The 22,094-nt window shown below is 40.3% G+C and overlaps 1 protein-coding gene across 1 annotated transcript in view; it reads left to right on the top strand.

The window, feature by feature from the left end:
- LOC139443124 (WD repeat-containing protein 64-like) overlaps window positions 1-22,094 on the top strand; it is a 71,010-nt gene that overhangs the window by 29,619 nt on the left and 19,297 nt on the right. The window contains exons 9-24 of the mRNA XM_071224072.1: window positions 519-622; window positions 2,893-3,026; window positions 3,645-3,772; window positions 4,967-5,051; window positions 7,466-7,554; window positions 10,202-10,261; window positions 11,276-11,399; window positions 12,576-12,739; window positions 14,166-14,330; window positions 15,339-15,481; window positions 15,865-15,996; window positions 16,642-16,750; window positions 17,993-18,101; window positions 19,280-19,458; window positions 20,223-20,328; window positions 21,293-21,354. Coding sequence (XP_071080173.1) covers window positions 519-622; window positions 2,893-3,026; window positions 3,645-3,772; window positions 4,967-5,051; window positions 7,466-7,554; window positions 10,202-10,261; window positions 11,276-11,399; window positions 12,576-12,739; window positions 14,166-14,330; window positions 15,339-15,481; window positions 15,865-15,996; window positions 16,642-16,750; window positions 17,993-18,101; window positions 19,280-19,458; window positions 20,223-20,328; window positions 21,293-21,354 — 1,893 coding nt within the window. The remainder of the gene's footprint in view (window positions 1-518; window positions 623-2,892; window positions 3,027-3,644; window positions 3,773-4,966; window positions 5,052-7,465; window positions 7,555-10,201; window positions 10,262-11,275; window positions 11,400-12,575; window positions 12,740-14,165; window positions 14,331-15,338; window positions 15,482-15,864; window positions 15,997-16,641; window positions 16,751-17,992; window positions 18,102-19,279; window positions 19,459-20,222; window positions 20,329-21,292; window positions 21,355-22,094) is intronic.

The raw sequence follows: 22,094 nt of genomic DNA, 5'->3' as shown, positions 1-22,094 counted from the left end.
TAGTTATTGGTGAGGATATAGTTGTATATTACACTGTTATCACGCTGCAGAACACCAGAACATTACATTGCTGGGACTAGTTGTACATTAAATAGTTTGTGGTAACCATACAGGTAAATATCTAATTTCATTTTCTTCAAATTCAATATACTCAGCTCCGAGTTCACAATACGAACTATATGTGAAGAAATAGTTTTAAGTTGTTGGTTGGTTTGCTGTTTAACGCCGCACTCAGCAATATTCCAGCTATATGACGGCGGTCTGTAAATAATCGAGTCTGGACCAGACAATCCAGTGTTTGATATCATGAGCATTGATCCACGCAATTGGGATCGATGACATGCATCAACCAAGTCAGCGAGCCTGACCACCCGATCCCGTTAGTCGCCTTTTACGACAAGCATAGTCACCTTTTACGGCAAGCATGGGTTGCTGAAGACCTATTCTACCCCAGAATCTTTACGGGTCAAATACTTTAAGGAGTGTCATCAACGATGTGTACACTTGATACATTGCAGGTGAAGTATTTCCCCGACCTCCGGTGCTTCGCGTCGTGTTCCCCGTGCAGCACTAACTCCTTCTTCCTGGAGGAACTGGACCGACTCAACAACCACGACACGGAGTAAGTCTAGCCTGCACTGCCGGGGTACGAGTATTCCTGGTCCGGTAGGGTTTGTTTGTATGTTTGTTTAACGCCCCTATCAGCAATATTACAGCTATATGACAGTGGTCTGATAGTCGAGTCTGGACCAGACAATCCAGTGACTGACATCAAGAGCATCGATCCACGCTATTGGGATACGATGACATACATCAACCAAGTAAGCGAGTCTGACCACCCAATCCCGTTAGTCGCCTTTTACGACAAGCATGGGTTGCTGAAGACATATTCTGACCCGGATCTTCACGGATCAGGGCCCACTCGCACAAAGCGATCTTAGTGCCACGACTAATGTAAGCCTATGTTAAAGTATGGGAGTTACGATCATCTTAGCGCTAAGATCGCTTTGTGCAAGTGGGCCCTGGTCCGATAGGCATCATTGTACCTTGTAACTAATCTCTAATTAAAGGACATGGGTTCCTAGCTTACAATGTCCTACCGAGGTCATTTAATCCGGAAATACTGCGTGAAGGACTATGATTTCATAGGACTGTGGTGTTAGACCATCCATATTGTTAGCTCAACTGATTGAAAGTTTAGCTAGTTATGTCATGTCCTCTGTCCGTCGTCCGTCGAGCATCTTCTTCTCCGGGACCCCTACAGCGATGAAGGTTACATGTCATTTACAAAAACATAGAATTCAGGACCACAATGAATTAATTATTTGCTCTTTGGAAAACATTCATTCTTTTATTAACAGTGCTTTCTCGTGTGGTGTATCTCAGCAACCTTATTGTTTTATTGTTAGAGATTTTGACCAAAACCAAGCGAATTTATAAGGCTTGCTATGTTGTAAATATACTATACTGTTTATCGATCTCAAATTTAAATCCATGTACATTAAAACAATAAAACAAAAGAAGTCGATATTTTGTGCAACAGTGCCATCTATTAAAAGTTTAAAACGGCGTTGCAATCCGAGAGACAGCCCTTGAATGCAGGGTTGAAGATTTCAATCAACGTAAATTATTTTGGTTAGAGTTATCTCCCTTGGACCGTCTTCTTTTGACCAGTGATGCGGGAGTTGATTGTGGAATATGGTGGTTATGATTACCATGCTTGTTTGATCACATATATGATGGGGCTATATCCACGCATTATCATCAGCTAAATATGTACCTTTAGGATGCCTACCAATCGTTAAGCTACAGTACGTCATAATTCAATGAAATTAACACAAAACGTAAATTGTGTGTTTTCCAGGTTAGTGTGCAACTGCTGAGATTGATGGATAAGCATAGTTTCTTGTTAAACAGCATAAATTTTCATATCTTACATAATGCTGCGGATAAAAAAAACAAGTGGTAATTATTTTTTAAATGTCAAACTTAACATCAGGTGATACTAATAGATCCTGCAAAGTTTATACTTGTTTAAGTACCATATTTCCTCGATGAAGGGACTAGTCATTTAGTGCGGTCTTTTTGATGCGCTAATGTACTAAAAATAATTACCCTCATTCTCTTTCAAAACCCACCCTGAAAAGACCAATTGCAAAAGCACTTTACATTTTTTTTGCTGCAAAATGTCCAATTTTGCATGACCCTTCCAAAATAAGTGTATCATTTTTTTATGACCGTCCCCTGAGACCACCCACCAGTCCTACCCCACATAATAAATGACGGATCCCTAAAGAAGTTACTTGGTACATTATCAATGCCAGATTTATTTCTGTGTAAATCTGGAACCTTCTAAATAGATTGAATGAAAAACAGCTGTGGCAAATGTGGACTTTCCTCCAACATGATGTTGGCATGTTTGTATGAGACAGATACTTGTTCCATCAGTGCTTCTAGTGTTTCAGGGTGTGAAGCCCATTTCTGGTGTCCCCCACCGTAATATTGCTGGAATATTACTAAAAGTGGCGTAAAACCATACTCACTCACTCTAGTGTTTCAGGACATCAAGCATGGCCAGTGTATGATTTACATTTTGTGGTGAAATATGAGGACAAATTATTTTTTCCACTTTCTGTAACAAATTATTTTTTTGAATCCAAGACCCCTGCGGAATTTATGTAGACCAATCATCCCCTCACTCAGCCATGGATTGTGGAATTTGATCCTCAGTGGATATGGCTATAATTTCTTGAATATTCTATTTAGATGTTTAATCTATTTTATGAGTATTTTATAGGTTAGCCACAAAACATATTTCATCATTCCCGGTGGAACTTCTATATAAGTTAAGTATAAGTTAAGTGACACAGTTGCTTTACCTCCCTACTCCAGAGAAGTCCGAGGAGTGTCTATCCCTAAGGGTGTCAACTGTTTCAACTACTGTACAAGGGCTAACATCATCGCCACCGGGGGAGTGGACAAGGTTGTCAGGGTGTGGCACCCTCACATATTCTCACGGCCGACAGGTGAGTCACTTTCAAAAATAAAACTAATTAACTTACAAATTATTTCATAAATCTGTTGTCTCAAGATTCCAGCAATCTCATTAAAATCTGATATAAGTGCATTAAGGTCATGTACTCTGATGTGATACTTCTTTCTGTAGTGGAAAATCTGAGTGCAGGCTTTTTAATTCTCTTCAGCATGTCTGATTATATCTCTTGAAAATGAACCTAAACGTGCAGCTCTGAATGGAAAACAACAATGGCTGCTGCTCTTTGTTGATGACTGCCATTTCTGAGCACCGTGGCATCTACTTCTTATATATCCCAGTACAAAAAAAGAGAGGTATCATAGCTCTTAGCTAGCATTTAGGTTGTCTTTAACACTAGACAATTTCTGGTGTACCCCGCTGTGATATTGCTGGAATATTGCTCAAAGCGGTGTAAAACCATACTCACTCGCTCACTCTTGTTAGCGAGGTCCAATTGCTATCCTTATTAAGGAATTGTTACCAACATTTGCTGTAGACCAAGGTTTAATGGCAGCCTCTAAGAATGCCTAGACAAATCCCAGCAGTATATGTTTAGAATTCTAAGCTGTTGTCAATGTACATCATTCATTTTTGCATGTTTGATTTCCAGGTAAACTTCTAGGCCACCTGTTCACCATTATAGAGATAGCCTGCAATGAGAGAGACCAACATATTATCAGCCTCTCCACCGCCAGGGTGTTCCGGGTGTGGGATATACACACACTCACCTGCCTGCAGGTAAATAATCTCACCTGTCTGCAGGTAAATAGTCTCACTAGTCTTAAAGGTGAAAACACTCACCTGTTGGCAGGTCAATAGTCTCACCTGTCTGCAGCTAAATACTCTCATCAGTCTGCAAGTAAATACTCTCACCAGTCTGCAGGTAAATACTCTCACCTGTCTGCAGGTAAATACTCTCACCAGTCTGCAAGTAAATACTCTCACCAGTCTGCAGGTAAATACTCTCACCTGTCTGCAGGTAAATACTCTCACCAGTCTGCAGGTATATACTCTCACCTGTCTGCAGGTAAATACTGTCAACTGACTGCAGGTAAATACTCTCACATGTTGGCAGGTCAATAGTCTCACCTGTCTGCAGGTAAATACTCTCATCAGTCTGCAAGTAAATACTCTCACCTGTCTGCGTGTAAATACTCTCACCTGTCTGCAGGTAAATACTCTCAACAGTCTGCAGGTAAATACTCTTGACTGTCTGCAGGTAAATACTCTCACATGTCTGCAGGTAAATACTCTCACCAGTCTGCAGGTAAATAGTCTCATCAGTCTGCAGGTAAATACTCTCGACTGTATGCAGGTAAATACACTCACCAGTCTGCAGGTAAATGCTCTCATCAGTCTGCAGGTAAATACTCTCACCTGTCTGCAGGTAAATACTCTCACCGTCTGCAGGTAAATACTCTCATCAGTATGCAGGTAAATACTCTTGACTGTATGCAGGTAAAAACACTCACCAGTCTGCAGGTAAATACTCTCATCAGTCTGCAGGTAAATACTCTCACCTGTGTGCAGGTAAATAGTCTCATCAGTCTGCAGGTAAATACTCTTGACTGTATGCAGGTAAATACTCTCACCAGTCTTCAAGTAAATACTCTCACATGTCTGCAGGTAAATACTCTCACCAGTCTGCAGGTAAATAGTCTCATCAGTCTGCAGGTAAATACTCTTGACTGTATGCAGGTAAATACTCTCACCAGTCTGCAGGTAAATACTCTCACAGGTGTGTGAAAATTATCACAATGGCCCATTGTTCCATTGTTTTTATGTATCAATGAGTATGAATTTTGTAATTTGACAACCTGGTCACTCACATGAAACCTGCAGACAGTATGAAACTTACCTTTGCCTCTATCATGAATGTTGTGTGGTTAGTATGCACCATGGATTAAATGCATGGTTACCTGTGGTTGCCAGGTGTTCACAGACAACGAGGAGAGGCCAGGTGAGAAGAGGATATACTCCATGTTGTTTGACAATAAACATGAGAGGCTAATGACAGGTGAGTCAGCAATATAATATCAATGATTTCAAAGATAAAGTTTCAAATAGTTTTGATTTCAAATTAAGTTTTTTTTATCATATAATGGGTATGTTTCTCAGCAGGATAAAGCCAACAGATAAAAATGATATCCGTTGGGTCATATGCAAAAAGAGATGCAAATATCAAAGGTCATGTTTGGACTACTTTCTGTGTTTTTCAAGCAAACGTGGCGTCGGCCTTGTTATTCAGCGATCGAGTCAGAATAAACCATCGATAATCTGGTGAAACTACTGGGATAATTGCTATCATTGTCAAAAGAAGGGTCTAATATACTGAAAATCAGTATCCAACTGTGACGTAGCTAAGGCATTTTACAAGTTTGGGCAACTTTGGAGATATAAACTGTGAAACAAAATTTAGCATAGCAGGATCAGTTTACATATCAGTGCTTGTAGACCTCTGCGGCTTTCCACATCCAGAAACCACAACCCACATTCCACAACCCACTACCGCACAACCCACAGCCACATTCCACAATCCACATTCCACGACCCACAACCCACATTCCACATTCTACAACCCATATTCCACATGTCACAACCTGCAATCCACATTCCACAACCCACAACCCAGAATCCACATTCCACGACCCACAACCCACAATCCACATTCCACGACCCACATTCCACATTCCACGACCCACAACTCACATTCCATATTCCATGACCCACAACTCACAATCCACAACCAAAGACCCACAACCCACATTCCACACCCACAATCCACATTCCATGACCCATGACCCACAACCCACATTCCACACCCACAATCCATATTCCATGACCCACAACTCACAATCCACATTCCACAACCCACAATCCATGACCCACAATCCATATTCACATTTCACATTCCACATTCCATGAACCACAATTAACCCACAACCCACATTCCACATTCCACACCCACAATCCATATTCCATGACCCACAACCCACAACCCACATTCCACATTCCACAATCCATGACCAACAACCCATATTCACATTTCACATTCCACATTCCACATTCCACATTCCACGACCCACAACCCACAATCAACATTCCACAGCCCACATCCACATCCACACCCCTATGTATCAGTCCTATATTTCATGATGTTTCTCTTGCGAATGTGCTACTGCACTGAAAATCAGGGTACAATGTATGTATCTAGAACACTACCGGTACTACATCACTCTCTTGTGACAAACACTCAATCAGCCATGAAACGGAAGATGTAAACAGATATCAGCTGGAACACCGGAAGTGATGATGACAGTCTGTAAAGTCTGAAACAAGATGACATAATGAATGTCCCGTGATACGGAAACAAGATGACATAATGAATGTCCCGTGATACGGAAACAAGATGACATAATGAATGTCCCGTGATACGGAAACAAGATGACATAATGAATGTCCCGTGATACGGAAACAAGAGTAACATCCGCCACCTAAAGAGATCTGGCCTGGCTGCACAAAGAGGTTGAAACAAATCTGTCAATTGTTCCGCGTCCATTCCTACAAGAAAATATGGCAAAACAAAATTAGAAGCAGATCCAGAATTTTGACAATGGGGACAATAAATTCAAGTTTTTGCTTTTTAAACAGTTATATGTGGGGATATATTTGGTTCCCCATTAGAGATATACAGCTTTGGAAATGGAAAGACAATGTCAAGGTGCCAATTTTGTTTTCTTCCAATGCACATGAAAATGTCATCAAGCTAGTTTTATTTGTTTGGTGTTTAATGCTGCACTCAGCAATATTCCAATTTTATGATAGCGCTCTGTAAGTAATCGAGTCTGGACCAGACAATCCAGTAACTTATATCAATCAACGCAATTGGATACGATGATATGCATCAACCAAGTCACGATCCTGTTAGTCGCCTCTTTCAACAAGCATAGTTGCCTCATACAATAAGCACTATTCTCTACTTGGATCTTCACGTGTCCATCAAGCTAGTCTAGGCTGTCTTGACAAATGGTTTGGATGTAGATTAACTGTGTTGAAAGATTGATCAACCTGGATAGACATATGGGCAATTATTATAGATAGACATGTGGCCATATTATCATCATTATTATGAAATGATTCATTCATATGATCACGTCATCCTTCTGGCAACCAGGTTTTGTTTCACATAGGAAATTAGGCTTCAAAGAAGTTCACCAAGACTTAAGCACAAATTAAGAAAATATATCAGAAAATGAAATGACAATAAATATATTTTGTATTCAAGCACCTTGATTTTATCTGCCAGTTGGCAGAAGTCAGGATGATTTCTTGTTTTTTTGTTTTGGCAAAATTAATAAAGGAAATTGACAAATAAAAAAACTTGAAACTAGATTGGCAGGGGAGATAACTCTGTTTCCACCTCTGTTTCAGGGTCCAGTGTCCTCGATGCCTGGCCTCTGACCCGGTCAGTTCAAGACACCATGCAGGTGCCACACACACACGACCGCCCACTCAGTCAGGTCAGTTGAGTTATAAACAGGAATTTGACCGTAGACTCATACACACAAGTTGTAAAAGCCAACATTGTATTTTGTTTGTTTGCATGCTTCGTATTATTTGAAGCATTATTTACATGGTAATATTATAGAATAGAGAATTCTCTAGTCTAGGGGGTATCGACATGGCAATATACACAAGTATTTCAATAACAAGAAGATACTTCTGTCATTTGGGTCCAAACATTATTTTCAAATGAGATCCTGATTTCAGGTAAATGACTTTAAACGTTTTTATTGCATGTACCGTATTCAACGCAATAAGCTCTAATAAGCGCCCACGGCGATATTTGTTAATATATTGGCTAGCGAAAATCCCAATTAGCACCCCTTCCGATTGATCAATGTGCACAAGACTTATTTATTCGTGTATAATACGCACTTGTGTGTTATGTGCACCATTAATTATGGGCAATTAAATTCTGGAAAATATATCGTTTATAATACGCACAGACTTTTCTTTGTATCATTTCAGGCTGTCAGCATAAACCATGAAATTTACGATCTTTCAACTCTTTTTTCTCACTAAAATTATATTCTAATAAGAGCCCCCTATTTCTAGTTTTAAGAGCGCCCTGGGCTTTTATTATGTCGAATACGGTAATCATAAAACGTTAATCTACGAAAAATCATAATAATTTTTTATGTTCGGGTGCTACATTGATAAAAGCATGCACATTTGTGTATTTCCCTATTCGTGCAACGACACTCAATTGATGATGTCCTACAGTGCTATTGTAAGCAAGGATTATATCCTACATAAATATTATCCCGGTGTAAGAGTATAGTTTCCTACCTTAGTGTGGGAAATCTGGGATAGGTTATGTCCAAAAATTAAGGGTAATTCATCCCAGTGAAACATACCTAATTGGAAATAGGAAAATGTGTCCTGGGATAATTTACACTTATTTGAATCGGCGTATATTATCCAATGACAGACTTCCTTTGCACATGCATTACATGCTGTCATGACATGTTATTAATGTTCATTGCATTATAATCATGTTTGGTTGGGGTGTGGGGTGAGAAATGAGGGGGTGGGGGGGAGGGGATGTGGGGGTAAATATATGTTGAGAGGATTAAACACACTATGGGTTCAAATTCACTAGGGAGGATCATCCTGACACCAGAGAATTTCATCCCCAGAATAAAAAATAGGGTAGGATAATATTCGCTCTTACACCATGACATTGTGCATCAAGGTTACAATGCAGTGACATCATTGTTAAAGCTCTGAAGCACTACCCTCATAAACTTTTGCTGTGAGGAATAAGCATCTTCTTGACGCAAGGGAGTTAACTGACTATAAAAGTCCAGTTTCCCTCTTGCCGAACTAGGCTGGAATTCCTGGGCTCGACCGTAGCGCCACCAGTGGCTATTACGAGTTATGTTCCTTCTAAGCCTCTCCTATGGACCAATCAGATTCCACCTCTCGTATCACTTGCATTTGTTTCAAACAAAATGGTGGCGCCCAGTCAAAACGATCTGACTGATAATCAAGATCTAAATTGTGATAAAACGGGTCTTACATCGCGAAGTGCATCAAATCACGTGAGCACCTTGATTAAAAACATGAAAAGACTTGGAAAATATCTGTTGACAACGAGTTGGCGGTGCACATGCTTTGAAAATCCTGCAATCGACAGAACTCTGCACGACATTTTACAAACGGAATTTCGATTGTGTTGCGCGATTTTGATTGGACCCTGCATAGACTCGTTAGCCCAGCAAAAATGTAACTCCATAACACCAGCCTAGTTCCGGCAAGGGTGGAAACTGGACTTTTATAGTCAGTTAACTCACTTGCCTCGGGAAGATGGGAATAAGAAGCTTGTCCTGGAACAGTAATTATCGTATTTCCTCTAATAAACACCTGGGCTGTGACTTATTCATTAAAAAGCTTTCCAACACGGCGGGTAATGGAGGCCCAGCAGTAATTTGACATACGCTACAGTCACTAATAAACTGACATACAATAGAATTTTATGTTCTGGATACAAAATTTATTTCAAGACAGTAGGAACTTAAACATCATAATATGAAATGGCAACAAAAACACTTTGTGTGGAGTGTTAACCAAAGAACAACAAAATGGATATTGTTCATGCTGAGAATAGTTATCAACTCTGTTAATAGTGGTACGCTTATTGAAGGCGGGCTCGTTTTAGAGAACCAGCGCTTACTGGAGGAAATATGGTACTTCACTTTTGTTTGACATAACAATGCTGTATCTTTGAAGAATTGACCTTTAGCCAATGATTCTCAGTTTGACCGCTTTATATTTGAGATAGATTGTCTTAAGTTTGTTGTTAAAGTGCTCCAGACACACGACAGTTCGGGCTGCGCAGGTTCACCCCGATTATGTTTCTAGGTTTGTCAGCACCATACCCATGCTCGTCGGTTTCACTAAAGTGGTAAACATCTGAGACCTGTATCACATCAGGCTTTCCTCCCACATTAAGCTGACACTCCACGATATAACTGGAATACTGTTAATAGCGGCGTAAACCCAACTCACTCACTCAGTTTGCGCAGTGATCGCAAAACATCAGCCGACATTCTTAAAACCAACTCAGGCCCTTACACCAGTTGTTGTGTTGGACTGTTTCAGATATTATACAACTCCGAGTTGCACCAAGCTGTGTCTGTGTGCACTGAGTCTTTTATCAAGGTGGGTGAGATCGACCATATTTAACATGACATGTTTTTGTATTAGTTTTTGCTGTTTCATGAACTGAACACTTTTGAAGATTTCGTCCACTAATTGTGAAATGAATAGGTGTATATGCTGCATTCTGATTGATTTAATAACACATGGTTGAATGAATTCAAAGTCAGAAATAATTCGGACATTGCACTGTGTAAGAATGCTCAGAATTAGCTAAATGTTTTATGTTTCACAATGTTGATAAACATTATGAGTGTTTGAATTTGAAAATTTGATGCCTCAACATTGATGACAGTCTGTATGTTCCATGTAATATTTCAGTACATTGATGCTCATTGACACCTACCATATTTTCTTGAGTATAGTGCGCATCCAAGTATAATGTGCAACCCCTTCAAGCAGATTCAGTATTTGGAGGAAAAAAATTCGTACATTATGCGCAGAAAAAAAAATACATCGTACTCCTTTAGCGAATTCCAGGAAATGAATGGGTGATAAGAAACTTGGTCAGTACAAATTTGAAATTTGAGATACAAAATCACCAGACATGTTCATCTACCGTTTAGATTGTATTTTTTGTTCTGCTAGGCATTCTTTTACATCCAGGGATTAAGATTACCAGTGTTATGTGGTAGGTAATGTCTTTGCGTTGGGGAAAAAAACATTAAAACTCATTATAGCTACACAGCTGTGTTTTTTTGGGGAAAAAGTGTGCACTATACTCAAGTAGATACGGTACTTGTTTAGTTTATCTTCAAATGAACCATTATACTGCATGACACTCTCAGACATTCAGAACTAGGAAGTAGAGAATGGATTATATAAGTGGTGGCAATCAAAGATTGGGAAGCTCAGAGGTTCTTGGCCCCTGAGGATCACAGACCTCCTATTGATGTGTGTGATGTGTTCTAGGTGTGGGAGATGGAGACAGGCAAGCTTGTCTACTCTATCCCAGAGGCTCACGGCGCCCCGGGGTGGGATCACGGACCTCCTATTGATGTGTGTGATGTGTTCTAGGTGTGGGAGATGGAGACAGGCAAGCTTGTCTACTCTATTCCAGAGGCTCACGGCCCCGGGGTTGAGATATCAGCACTTACGCTGGACCAGTCAGGGTACAGGCTAGTCAGTGGAGGATATGATGGTATGTTCCCAGTGAATATTTTGTATACATGTAGCACGGCGTGAAGTCATCCCACAGATCATGTCCTTATCTTAATTGTCAACTTGCTGACAGGGTTAATCTCTTTGTTCATGTGGACAATGTGTCTAACCTTGGAAGAAAAGGTTGATTGTTCGAATCTGATAACAGGCACCCAACACTGAGCTGAGCACGTTTATATCAAATTTGACAAAGAATCAGTACCCTACTATGCAGCCTGAGATGTGCCTCTGTAAATGGGGGAACTTATTTAGCAGGGCATGGAGTCTTCCCACAGTTGACAACCAGCTTGTTGACAGGGTCAACCCCTTTGGTCATGTGGAAAAGGTGTCCAATCTAGGATCAGAAGGTCCATGTTTCAAAATTTGGAAATTTTATGGCTGTACATATAGTCAAACTTGTTAATCTGAAACCAGATTACTGAAAGAACTGGATGAGTATAAAAAACTGTCACCGTGTCCTAATGTCCTTGATTTATCATCATATGGAACCACATAAACTAGAATCAAGTAAATAAGAAACGGGTGCAGGTCAAAAATTTCATTGGTCCCCTGAGTTTTATAAAGCAAACTTGTCATTTATCTAGAAAGAACTATTGAACTTATTGAACTTGAACATGTACAATTACTATGTTGTTATTGTTTGGTGATATTTGAAGTGTAGAACGGAAAATAGAAGAGGGAAACACTTTAAGGTGGCAAACTGGGAAAGTAGATATTTTTGGTTCAGACCCAAACTGGATAAGTAGATATTCTTTGTCCAGACCCAAACTGGATAAGTAGATATTTATGGTTCAGACCCAAACTGGATAAGTAGATATTTATGGTTCAGACCCAAACTGGATAAGCAGATATTTTTGGTCCAGCCCCAAACTGGTTAAGTAGATATTTTTGGTTCAGTCCCAAACTGGTTAAGTAGAAATTTTTGGTTCAGACACAAACTGGATAAGTAGAAATTTTTGGTTCAGACACAAACTGGATAAGTAGATATTTTTGATTCAGTCCCTTGATTTGCAGCTTAAGAGGAGACAGCAGTATATTTATTTATTAGCTCACCATATTTGTGATAACAGATTCTCAATAGTCAGATTTTCAGATATTCAATAGTAGGTAAATTTATAACAATTAAAGGTGACCAAAAGGGTTCCTGATTTTGCAGGTTCAATCAAGATCTGGGACTTTGGTGCCGGTCAGGAGATCAAGTCCAAGTCAGGACGAGGCACCGAGGAAGACTTCAGCATCACTGGGTTGATATACAAGAAGTACAGGGATGACTACATCATCGTTGCTGCCGGCTGGAACAACAAGATCAGGCTGCTGCTGGTAGGTGCTTGCTAGCCCTGTAGGTTCCAGGGCACGGGGAAGCCTAGGGATTAAAGTGTTAGCTCATCACGCCGAAGGCCCAGGTTCTATTCTCCACATACGATGTGTGAAATCCATTTCTGGTGTCCTCCACCGTGATATTGCTGGAATATTGCTGCAAATGGCTTAGAACAAACTGACTCACTCTCTCAATATAGAAAGATATATATTCAGAAAGATGAATATAATGCTCATGCTATCATCCATCTGTTTGCCTGATCCAGGCCTGATTTCCCTGTTGTGTGAAATTCATTCACTGCCTTCACGCACACTCCGGCTCACTCACAACAATTCATTAACTGTCTATCTCATTCACTCACTCAGTGAACCACTCTCATACAAACATTTATTACCTCACTCACTAACTACCTCGCTAACTTGTGAAGATCTGGGGTAAAATATGCCTTCCGCAACCCCATCTTCCCGAGGCAAGAGAGTAAACTGACTGCAAAAGTCAGTTGCCACCCTTGCCGAACTAGGCTGGTATTATGGAGTTACATTTTGGCTAGACTAATGAGTCTATGCATAGTCCATTCAACATCGTGGAACGAAATCGAAATCCGGTTCGTAAACTGTCATGCAGATTTCAGTCGATTGCAGGATTTGCAATGCATGTACACTGCTAAGTCGTTGCCAACAGATATTTTCTAAATCTTTACATGTTTTTAATCAAGGTGCTCACGTGATTGATGCACTTCGCGTTGTAAGACCCGTTTTATCACAATATAGATGTTGATTATCGATCAGATCGTCTTGACAGGGGGCCGCCATTTTGTTTGAAACAAATGCAAGTGATTCGAGAGGTGGAATCTGAATTGCCCATAGGAGAGGCTTGGAAGGGACATAACTCTTAATAACCACTGGTGGCGCTATGATCGAGCCCAGGAATTCCAGCCTAGTTCGGCAAGGGTGGAAACTGGACCTTTAAAGTCAGTTAACTCTCTTGCCTTGGGAAGATGCCGCAACCCATGCTTGCGTAAAAGACGACTATGTGTGTCTGAAGATGCAACTATTGGGATCAGGAGGCTCGCTAACTCACCCATTAACAAACTCACTCACTCACTCAATAATTCATCACCTTAGAACTCACCCACTTACACATTCACCCACTCACTCATTCACTCAATCACTCGCCAAATCACCCTTTTCACTCTATATCATCCACTCACCCACCCCATCAAATACTCATTCAACAACACTCATTCACACATTCACTCACTCATTCACTCACTCATTCACTCAATCACTTGCCAAATCAGCCTTTTCACTCTATATCATCCACTCACTCTCCCACTCACTGCGGCATTAAACAACAAACAAACACCAAGTCAATCATTCCCCCGGCACCCCTCCCTCCCTCACTCACTCCATCCATTGTTTTGGCCAGGATGCTGGGGACAACAACGACCTGTCTGTGACCCGAGAGTTCAGCGACATCTACTACATGACCCGGGAGGTCAGCATCTGCTCGACCTCCTCCCCCGACCCGTTCCGGTCTCCTCCACTGCCTGCTATAGGAGAAGGGTCTGGCATCACCAACATCTTCAAGAAGGTAGGAACACTTCTGATGATGCTTGCCATACCTTGACATGTGAGGTACAGGTTGTAAACATCTACATCGTCTTCATCACTTTGTATTGTTGAAAGGCAGCATTAAACCCAATTTCATTAAAATCAGATCTTTTACCCTCTAATAATCGTATTACATTAAAGATAACTCTCTCTCTTACTACAAGATCAAGCTAGACTAGACTTACATTATGTCTCTGAATGAAAATGTTCTTAAATTGTTAGATACGTTGTACAGTGGAATTGTAGGTTTGCCAACATATTATAGACTTTTAATGTGTATTTTTAGTTTAATATCTCCCCCAAAGGGAAGGGAGATGACTTGTGTTTTGTTTTGGGCTCGCTTCTCGTTGAATTTGGTGGTTGTGTTCCTTTTCCATTCCGAGCCATAACTTGAAAACCATTCAGTGTTTTCCAACGAAACTTGGCTTATGCATTGGTCATCAGTTCAACTGATGCCTTTTGCTATTTTCAATTTTTTTCAATTAATTTTGTTACGTTTTCATGGAAACAATCAGGTTTCAAACAACTCTAGGCTCGTTTCTGAGCCATAACTCTCTAACTAATGAATATTTTTGCATATAATTATAGATATGCAATGACCTCATCTCAACTATTGCATTTTCATATGTTGCATTTTTTTGTTTTTTTTAATTTCTGGTATTTCCATGGAAACAGTTTGGACTAATGTATCCAAAAAAAGAAGGGGAGTAAAAACACATCCTAGTTTTAGATATTATTGGTTCCGTGTTACTATAGAGACTATATGACATTACTAAAATACTGTCCACTAATAACCATTGAATCCACTGATCAAGCCTCACCTGTGGGACCGGCCAATCATTCCACGCTGATGGCATGGACCACTGCTCAATGTACCAAACTTCAGTTGTCCTGCTTCTAGGTGTATTATATTCACAAGGATGCCCTGATAAGCATGATTATATTTCAGAATGGCAGCCAACTTTATTCTCTCACTCACTCATTGCAGGATTATGTGTTGATGGCAAATGAAGTGACCTGCATGGCATTAGTGGCTGATGGAAATAACTCAAGTGCCACGTTTATCGCCACGGGGATGAGCAATGGGAACGTCATCCTCTGGGATGTCGAGAAGGCTGTGGTGGCCAAAATGTGAGTGTCCCGGTGATGATGATGATGATGATGATGATGATGATGATGATGATGGCAGCGTTGGTTGTGAGAAGGCTGTGGTGGCCAAAATGTGAGTGTACCAGTGATGATGATGATGATGATGATGATGATGATGGCAGCGGTGGTGGTGAGAAGGCTGTGGTGGCCAAAATGTGAGTGTACCAGTGATGATGATGATGATGATGATGATGATGATGGCAGCGGTGGTGGTGAGAAGGCTGTGGTGGCCAAAATGTGAGTGTACCAGTGATGATGATGATTGATGATGATTGATGATGATTGATGATGATGATGATGATGATGATTGATGATTGATGATGATGATGATGATGATGATGAAGAGGAACATGTTTCGTCTTCAGGTTTGAGTTACCTCCCCCTGAAGCAATGAGCGCACAGAGTCGTCGTCGATTAAAACACAGCGGAGAACGCCGGGTAAATGACATCAAGGTTCTCGTCCACAAAGTCCGCAAGTTGGACCCTGATTACATCAAGTAAGTTGTGATGGTATAGGTTTCTTATTGTTAATGCAAGGCTTTTATAGAACTTTCATTTTGAAAGAAAACAGAAAAATAAAAATACCCAAAATACCCAAAAATACCAAGATACCCGCGAGTGGGTTGCTGAAGCTTTGGCCCTTGTTTCACTCTCACGTAAATAAAACCTAGTTATAATATTCCTGTCACTTAATGAAAACTTGAAAATGAATTATCATTTCTTTGTATATCATGAAATACAGAATAGAATCCCAGCCTTAGAAAAATGGTGCAAGTGATAGTGTATCAATTATTATTATTTTGGGCCACACCAAATCAATAACTTGTTTCCTGACTTTCATCCCCCAAACCATGAAGACACCTTAAAGGTTACTAGATAGGATTACAATGCTACGGAATGTATTTTTTTATTTCTTTTAAATAGCTTAAAAAAAATCATTTAAATTGGTCTGGCCAAAATAAGCAGAATATTTTAATAAAAGGAAATAGACCAGAATCCAAGGGAATAAAAGATAATAAATACCTATGGAAAACTATGCAATTTAATTATGCTCAATGGTTCAAAATCTACCCCGATGCTGCATCAAACAGACAGAATGATTTGGCAGAGTACAGCATCAGTGAATGTCTCTTCATCCACAGAGGCCTGACGGTAGGGCATCAGGTGGATGCGGACGAGGATACGAGCATCTCCGGCGGCAGTCAGCAGCCCTCACGAGCATCAATCTACTCCGACTCCAAACACATCAATGTAACTATTCATGACACAATTGTGTTTCAATGTTTTGAAACTGATAGTGCATGTGTTGATGCACAACACCATATATCTACCCATGTATAAATTTATGTTTTAAGATCTGCAACATACCTAACTTCTTGAGGTAGTGTTACGTTACAGCCTATCACGACTGATCATAACATCTGATTGGATAATACTTTTAGAACTAGACTAACCAGTCCTGATGCTTAACACAAACTGGTTGGTTACCACCTACTTTGGTAGCCAGACCACATGGAAACATTGGCACACTGTAAGTATCAGGATCTGTGTCGTATGGTGACCCAAGTATGGTGACCATAATTTTAGCAATACCCTAGCAGTCAGCTGGTGAGACATTTTGAATGAGGCTTTCAACATTGTGCCTAGTTATCCCCCTGGCCTTTAATGCTGGGGGGGGGATATTTATCGTTTTTTTATTTTTATAAGACAGTTTCCTTTTTGATCATATTTGTAGTTACTTTTTTAAAATTTGTTTGTAATACATGTTAAGTAATAAGCGCCCACGGCGATTTTTGCTAATATATTGGCGAGTGAACAATCCCAATTAGCACCCCTTCCGATTGATCAGTGTACACAAGACTTATTTATTTGTGTATAATACGTGTGTTATATGCATCCTTAATTATGGGCAATTAAATTCTGGAAAAGTATATCTGTCGTATATAAACATTTCTGGCTGTCAGCATAAACCACGAAATTTACGATCTTTCAACTCACTTGTTTTTCACTTAAATATTCTAATAAAAGCCCCCTATTTCTTTTTTTTTTGACATTTTTTATTCCTTTCAAAGGGTTGTACATCAGGTTCCAAGGTTGTACAGTAGGTTTAATCAATTGTAGTGAACATACGTTACATGGATGTACATTTCTTGTGATATAAATATAGCACGTATAACTGAAATATATATATATACACATGATATGTTTCAAGAAAAGCATGAAAAGTACCGATAGTCAGATATAAGCATTTATGATAGTATTGCTATTTGAGGCGTTACTGATCTATAGCATTATTGTACAGGGCATGATTATTATTTTAATTTGTGTAGGATTTTTCCCCATTTTCGTTTAAATTGTAATAGACCATTGTTTTTTGTGGCAATGAATTTTTCAATCATAGCTGACTCTTTTAGTATTTTCCTATAATTATCGGAACCCCCTATTTCTAATTTATGTCGAATACGGTGTATATTCACTAATTTTGAAATGTAGACTATTGAAGACAAGAGTGATGCGTTGGATGGATCCAGGTCAGATAGACAGAAGGACAATAAAGAAATAGAGGACGAAGGACAGGAGAAACAGGATGAACAACCAGAATGTGAGTCGGTCGATGTGTTTAATATTTTCTTGGCCTGAAGCGAGAGATCAGGTTGCTCTCGGTATGATGTTATATTCTCCACGGAGCATGGGAAATCCAAGGCAGCGATGTGCCTTATTACCTCCCTTATTCAGGTCAGGATCTGATTGTTATGGGTTTGAATCCTGAATCCACCCTGATTTTGATCCTTAGTATGTCAACACTATACTCATGGTCATCAAACATGCCTGTGGACAGTGACATCTGCATTTGTCAAAGCAATGTTCAACTCACTGGCTCTCCAGGCATCGCTAGGGCATAAAACACAAATAAATGATTGTAAGAAGTGACTGAAAAACAATAAGTTCTCAAGCAATGGTTTCACAAGCACGGAGTAGATGAGGCGTCCAATTACCTTCATCGTGATCACCCTGGAAGTAGGTAATTCATTTTTAAAGTAAAACCAAATCTTGCCACCCGAGATCTCACAAAAATATTACTCATAAACCCTTCTTCATAAAGGCAGTAAACAAATAGTCTAAACAAGACGACTCCACTCCTCATAGGGATATTGTGCTAGCTCACACTCTTAAGAAAGTCGGGAGACAAAACCCCCTTTTATTTTTTTATGTTGAATTGAAGTTAAAACAAGTGTCAAGTCTGGCCCAAATCTCAACCTATTGGTACGACAACATCTCCAAACAACCAGTCAGGGACTGCCTCCGTGGTCTAGCGGTAGAGCGTCCGCCCGAAGAGCGGAAGGTGCGGGTTTGATCCCCGACCGCGTCATACCAAAAGACGTTACAAGATGGTACTTGTTGTTACCCTGTCTGGCGCTCGGTATTAAGGGGCGGAAACAAGGACTGGTCGGCTCGGAGTCAGTATACTGTGTCTGAGTGGGGTATTCATATTAAAACTGCGGCATGGTACCTCAGTGGGCTAGCACTATAAAATCGACATCAGCCCGGCCTAGTAGAAGCACACGCATGCACGCATGCACGCACACACAAATATATGAGTGCAATAATCTTGAACACGACGTTTCACTTCACCTTACAACCTGATTTATTCCCAACCCACACTCAGAATATCGTTATCCAATTTTGAATAGTATTTCTGTGAATAGGAATGTAGAATATATGCAACATGAGCTGAAATATTGCTGACTTCAGTGTAAAAACAACATTCACTCATTGTAGTTCCCAAGGAGAAGAATGAGGAGAAGGTGAGGGAGAAGAAGAAGAAGCGAGTCCGGCATGCGGATGAGGAGAAGAAGAAATCAATGATCGACCCCGACGCCACCCTGATAGTGGAGACGTTTGACCCTGTCATTGTCACTGTACATCAAGACTCACACATACGATTTTGGAATATGGAGGTAAGTTTCACACAGGTAATAGTGAGTGAGTGAGTATGGTTTAACGCCGCTTTTAGCAATATTCCAGCAATATCACGGCGGGGGATACCAGAAATGGGCTTCACACATTGTACCCATGTCAGGAATCAAACCCGGGTCTTCGACATGACGAGCAAACGCTTTAACCACTAGGCTACCCGACCGCCACCACACTGTAATAGGGGGCACTGGTGACCTCATCGTCAAAAGGCACTTCAATTCACTGTGCAGAGTTGGGTCCCTTAGGCAGGCCAGAAACCTTATCTTGTGGGTTCGAATCCCGGTTCACCCCGATTAAGTTTCTAGGTTTGTCAGCTCCATATCCATGCTAGTCCAAGACCTGCATCACTTCAGGCTTTCCTCCCACATTAAGCTGACGCGCTGTGATATAACTGAAATACTGTTAAAATCGGCGTTAAACCAAACTCGCTTACTCACCCACACAGGCAATATAATATTATGAATACCGAGTTATTTGTACTGGCCTAAATTGTATAACCTCAGCTCACCTTCTCGTTCGTTATGCAATTGTACAAAATTGTTACCTGATAAATTTTTTGGAGGGTTCAAGAAAACTATGATAATCGGAGTGTACCAATAGATTTTTTAGATTTCCATTTTGGGGGATGAATAAGGATAATTGCCAGACATGCATCACTTTTGTGTCTCTGTGTGTACAAGTATAACCTTTATGTACTGTGATTGTTGAACAATACCCAAATGCAGCAACTGTTTTGTGTCTGCAGGGAGAGATTATGCGAGAGATCACGCCGATGACACGGCGTCAAGGGACTCCTGTCACGGCCATCTGCTGTGATGAGGATGTTGACTGCATCATCACTGGAGATCAGAGTAAGATGTTTGGATGAGGATGAGTGTGGGCGTGAAGATACTGAAGGGTCAGGGAGTTGTTCAAAAATTATATGTTGCATAAAAATATTTAATTACCTTTTGAGACAGTCTCTCAGACACCTTCTGATTATGAAAAGGTTGACAATATCAGAAAGAAAACACACACATCATTATATCATTGTATACAAATAGTCGAGCAACACACCCAGGAAAGGTTTCAAACTATTTCTTCTTGTTTTATTGTAATAGTGGTGCTGTTCATTTTTCAAGTGTAAATATGTAATAATTACAGCTGTTATTTATTGAAACAAACTGGAAATTCTTCATCTTCCCGAAGCAAGGGAGTTAACTGACTAAACAAGACCAGTTTCCAGCCTTACTAAACTAGGCATGAAATCGACATCCAGTTTGTAAACTGCCGTGCAGATTTCGGTCGATTGCAGGATATGTACCACCATTTTAGGGTGAACATATATATTCCAAATCTTTATGTTTTTTCATCAAGATACACACATGATTTGATGCACTTAGCGAAGAAAGACCCGTCATGCTACAATAAAGATCTTGATTATTGATGCAATTGTCTTCAATGGGCGCCATCCATTTGTTTGAAGCAAATGCAAGTGATATGAGAGGTGGAATCTGATTGGTCATGAGGGACATAGAAGGGACATACCTTAGCCACTGGTGGCGCTATGATTGAGCCAAGAAATTCTGGCCTAGTTTGGCAAGGTTGGAAACTGGAGTTTTACAGCCAGTAAACTCCCTTGCCTCGGAAGATGGAAATTCTCAGATTGTTACTCTTGCTATCAACCAACGGTTTGTCTCAGCCCAGATTGATTTACATCCTGTGTTACAGCTGCATTCACTCACTCATTCATGCTCTTAAGATGCTTGGAGAAATAGAGAGTACTCCCACCTTAAATGATCATGTTGTGGTAAGATTCTTGATTGCTGTTTGCAGAGGGATACATCACAATGTGGGATGTGAAAGGATTCCTGGAAGATGTCGAATCTGAGGAACCGGTAAGTGGAATGAGCGAGTTGGGTTTTAATGCCACTTTGAAAAGTGTTCAGCGACGTCATGGCATGTCAGCTTGATGCGGAAGAAAGGCTGAAGATAAACAGGTTTTAGAAACCCATGAGCAAGGGTATGGTTCCGACAAACCTAGGAACACTATAAGGGTGAATCTGGGATTCAAACCCAAGATCATAAGCCTAAGGGTTGCAACTCTGCCCTTAGACAACAAGGCCACCTGTTCCCTGGAAGGGGATAGAAATGTTGAACATTTCAGTAAAGATTGCCCAGTAGATGAACGATGTCAGTCTGGTTTGTAAACTTAGGGATAAAATAATATAAAGCCTAATCAGTAAATATTTAATTATTGACTATTGACAAACTGAGAATTGTGTTGTCCTGCCATGTTTACATCCCTCTATAGGATGCAATATTCTAAATAATCACCTATGTTTTGCAAAACAAGGGACTTCATCAGATACATCACCTGGTACAAGTTCACCCATGGGGCGGGTTGGCACCTTAGTCACCAAAACAAGGAACTTCATAGGATACATGGTAGAAATTCACCCAAGAGCAATCTCATTAAAATCAGATCTTAGTTCTCGCTATCGCTAAACAAAGATCTGAGGACATCCCATTGGTTGGATGAAAGGTCGTTCTGACGTGACCCATAATGGGATGTCCTCAGATCTTTGTTTAGCGGTAGCGAAAACTAAGATCTGATTTTAATGAGATTGACCCAAGA

This window comes from Haliotis cracherodii, unplaced genomic scaffold (genome assembly GCF_022045235.1).
Source record: "Haliotis cracherodii isolate W230 unplaced genomic scaffold, xgHalCrac1.p SCAF_5, whole genome shotgun sequence".
In the NCBI taxonomy this organism is placed as follows: domain Eukaryota; kingdom Metazoa; phylum Mollusca; class Gastropoda; order Lepetellida; family Haliotidae; genus Haliotis; species Haliotis cracherodii.
The sequence above is the reverse complement of the archived record's forward strand: the minus strand, read 5'-3'. Positions and strand labels throughout refer to the sequence as shown.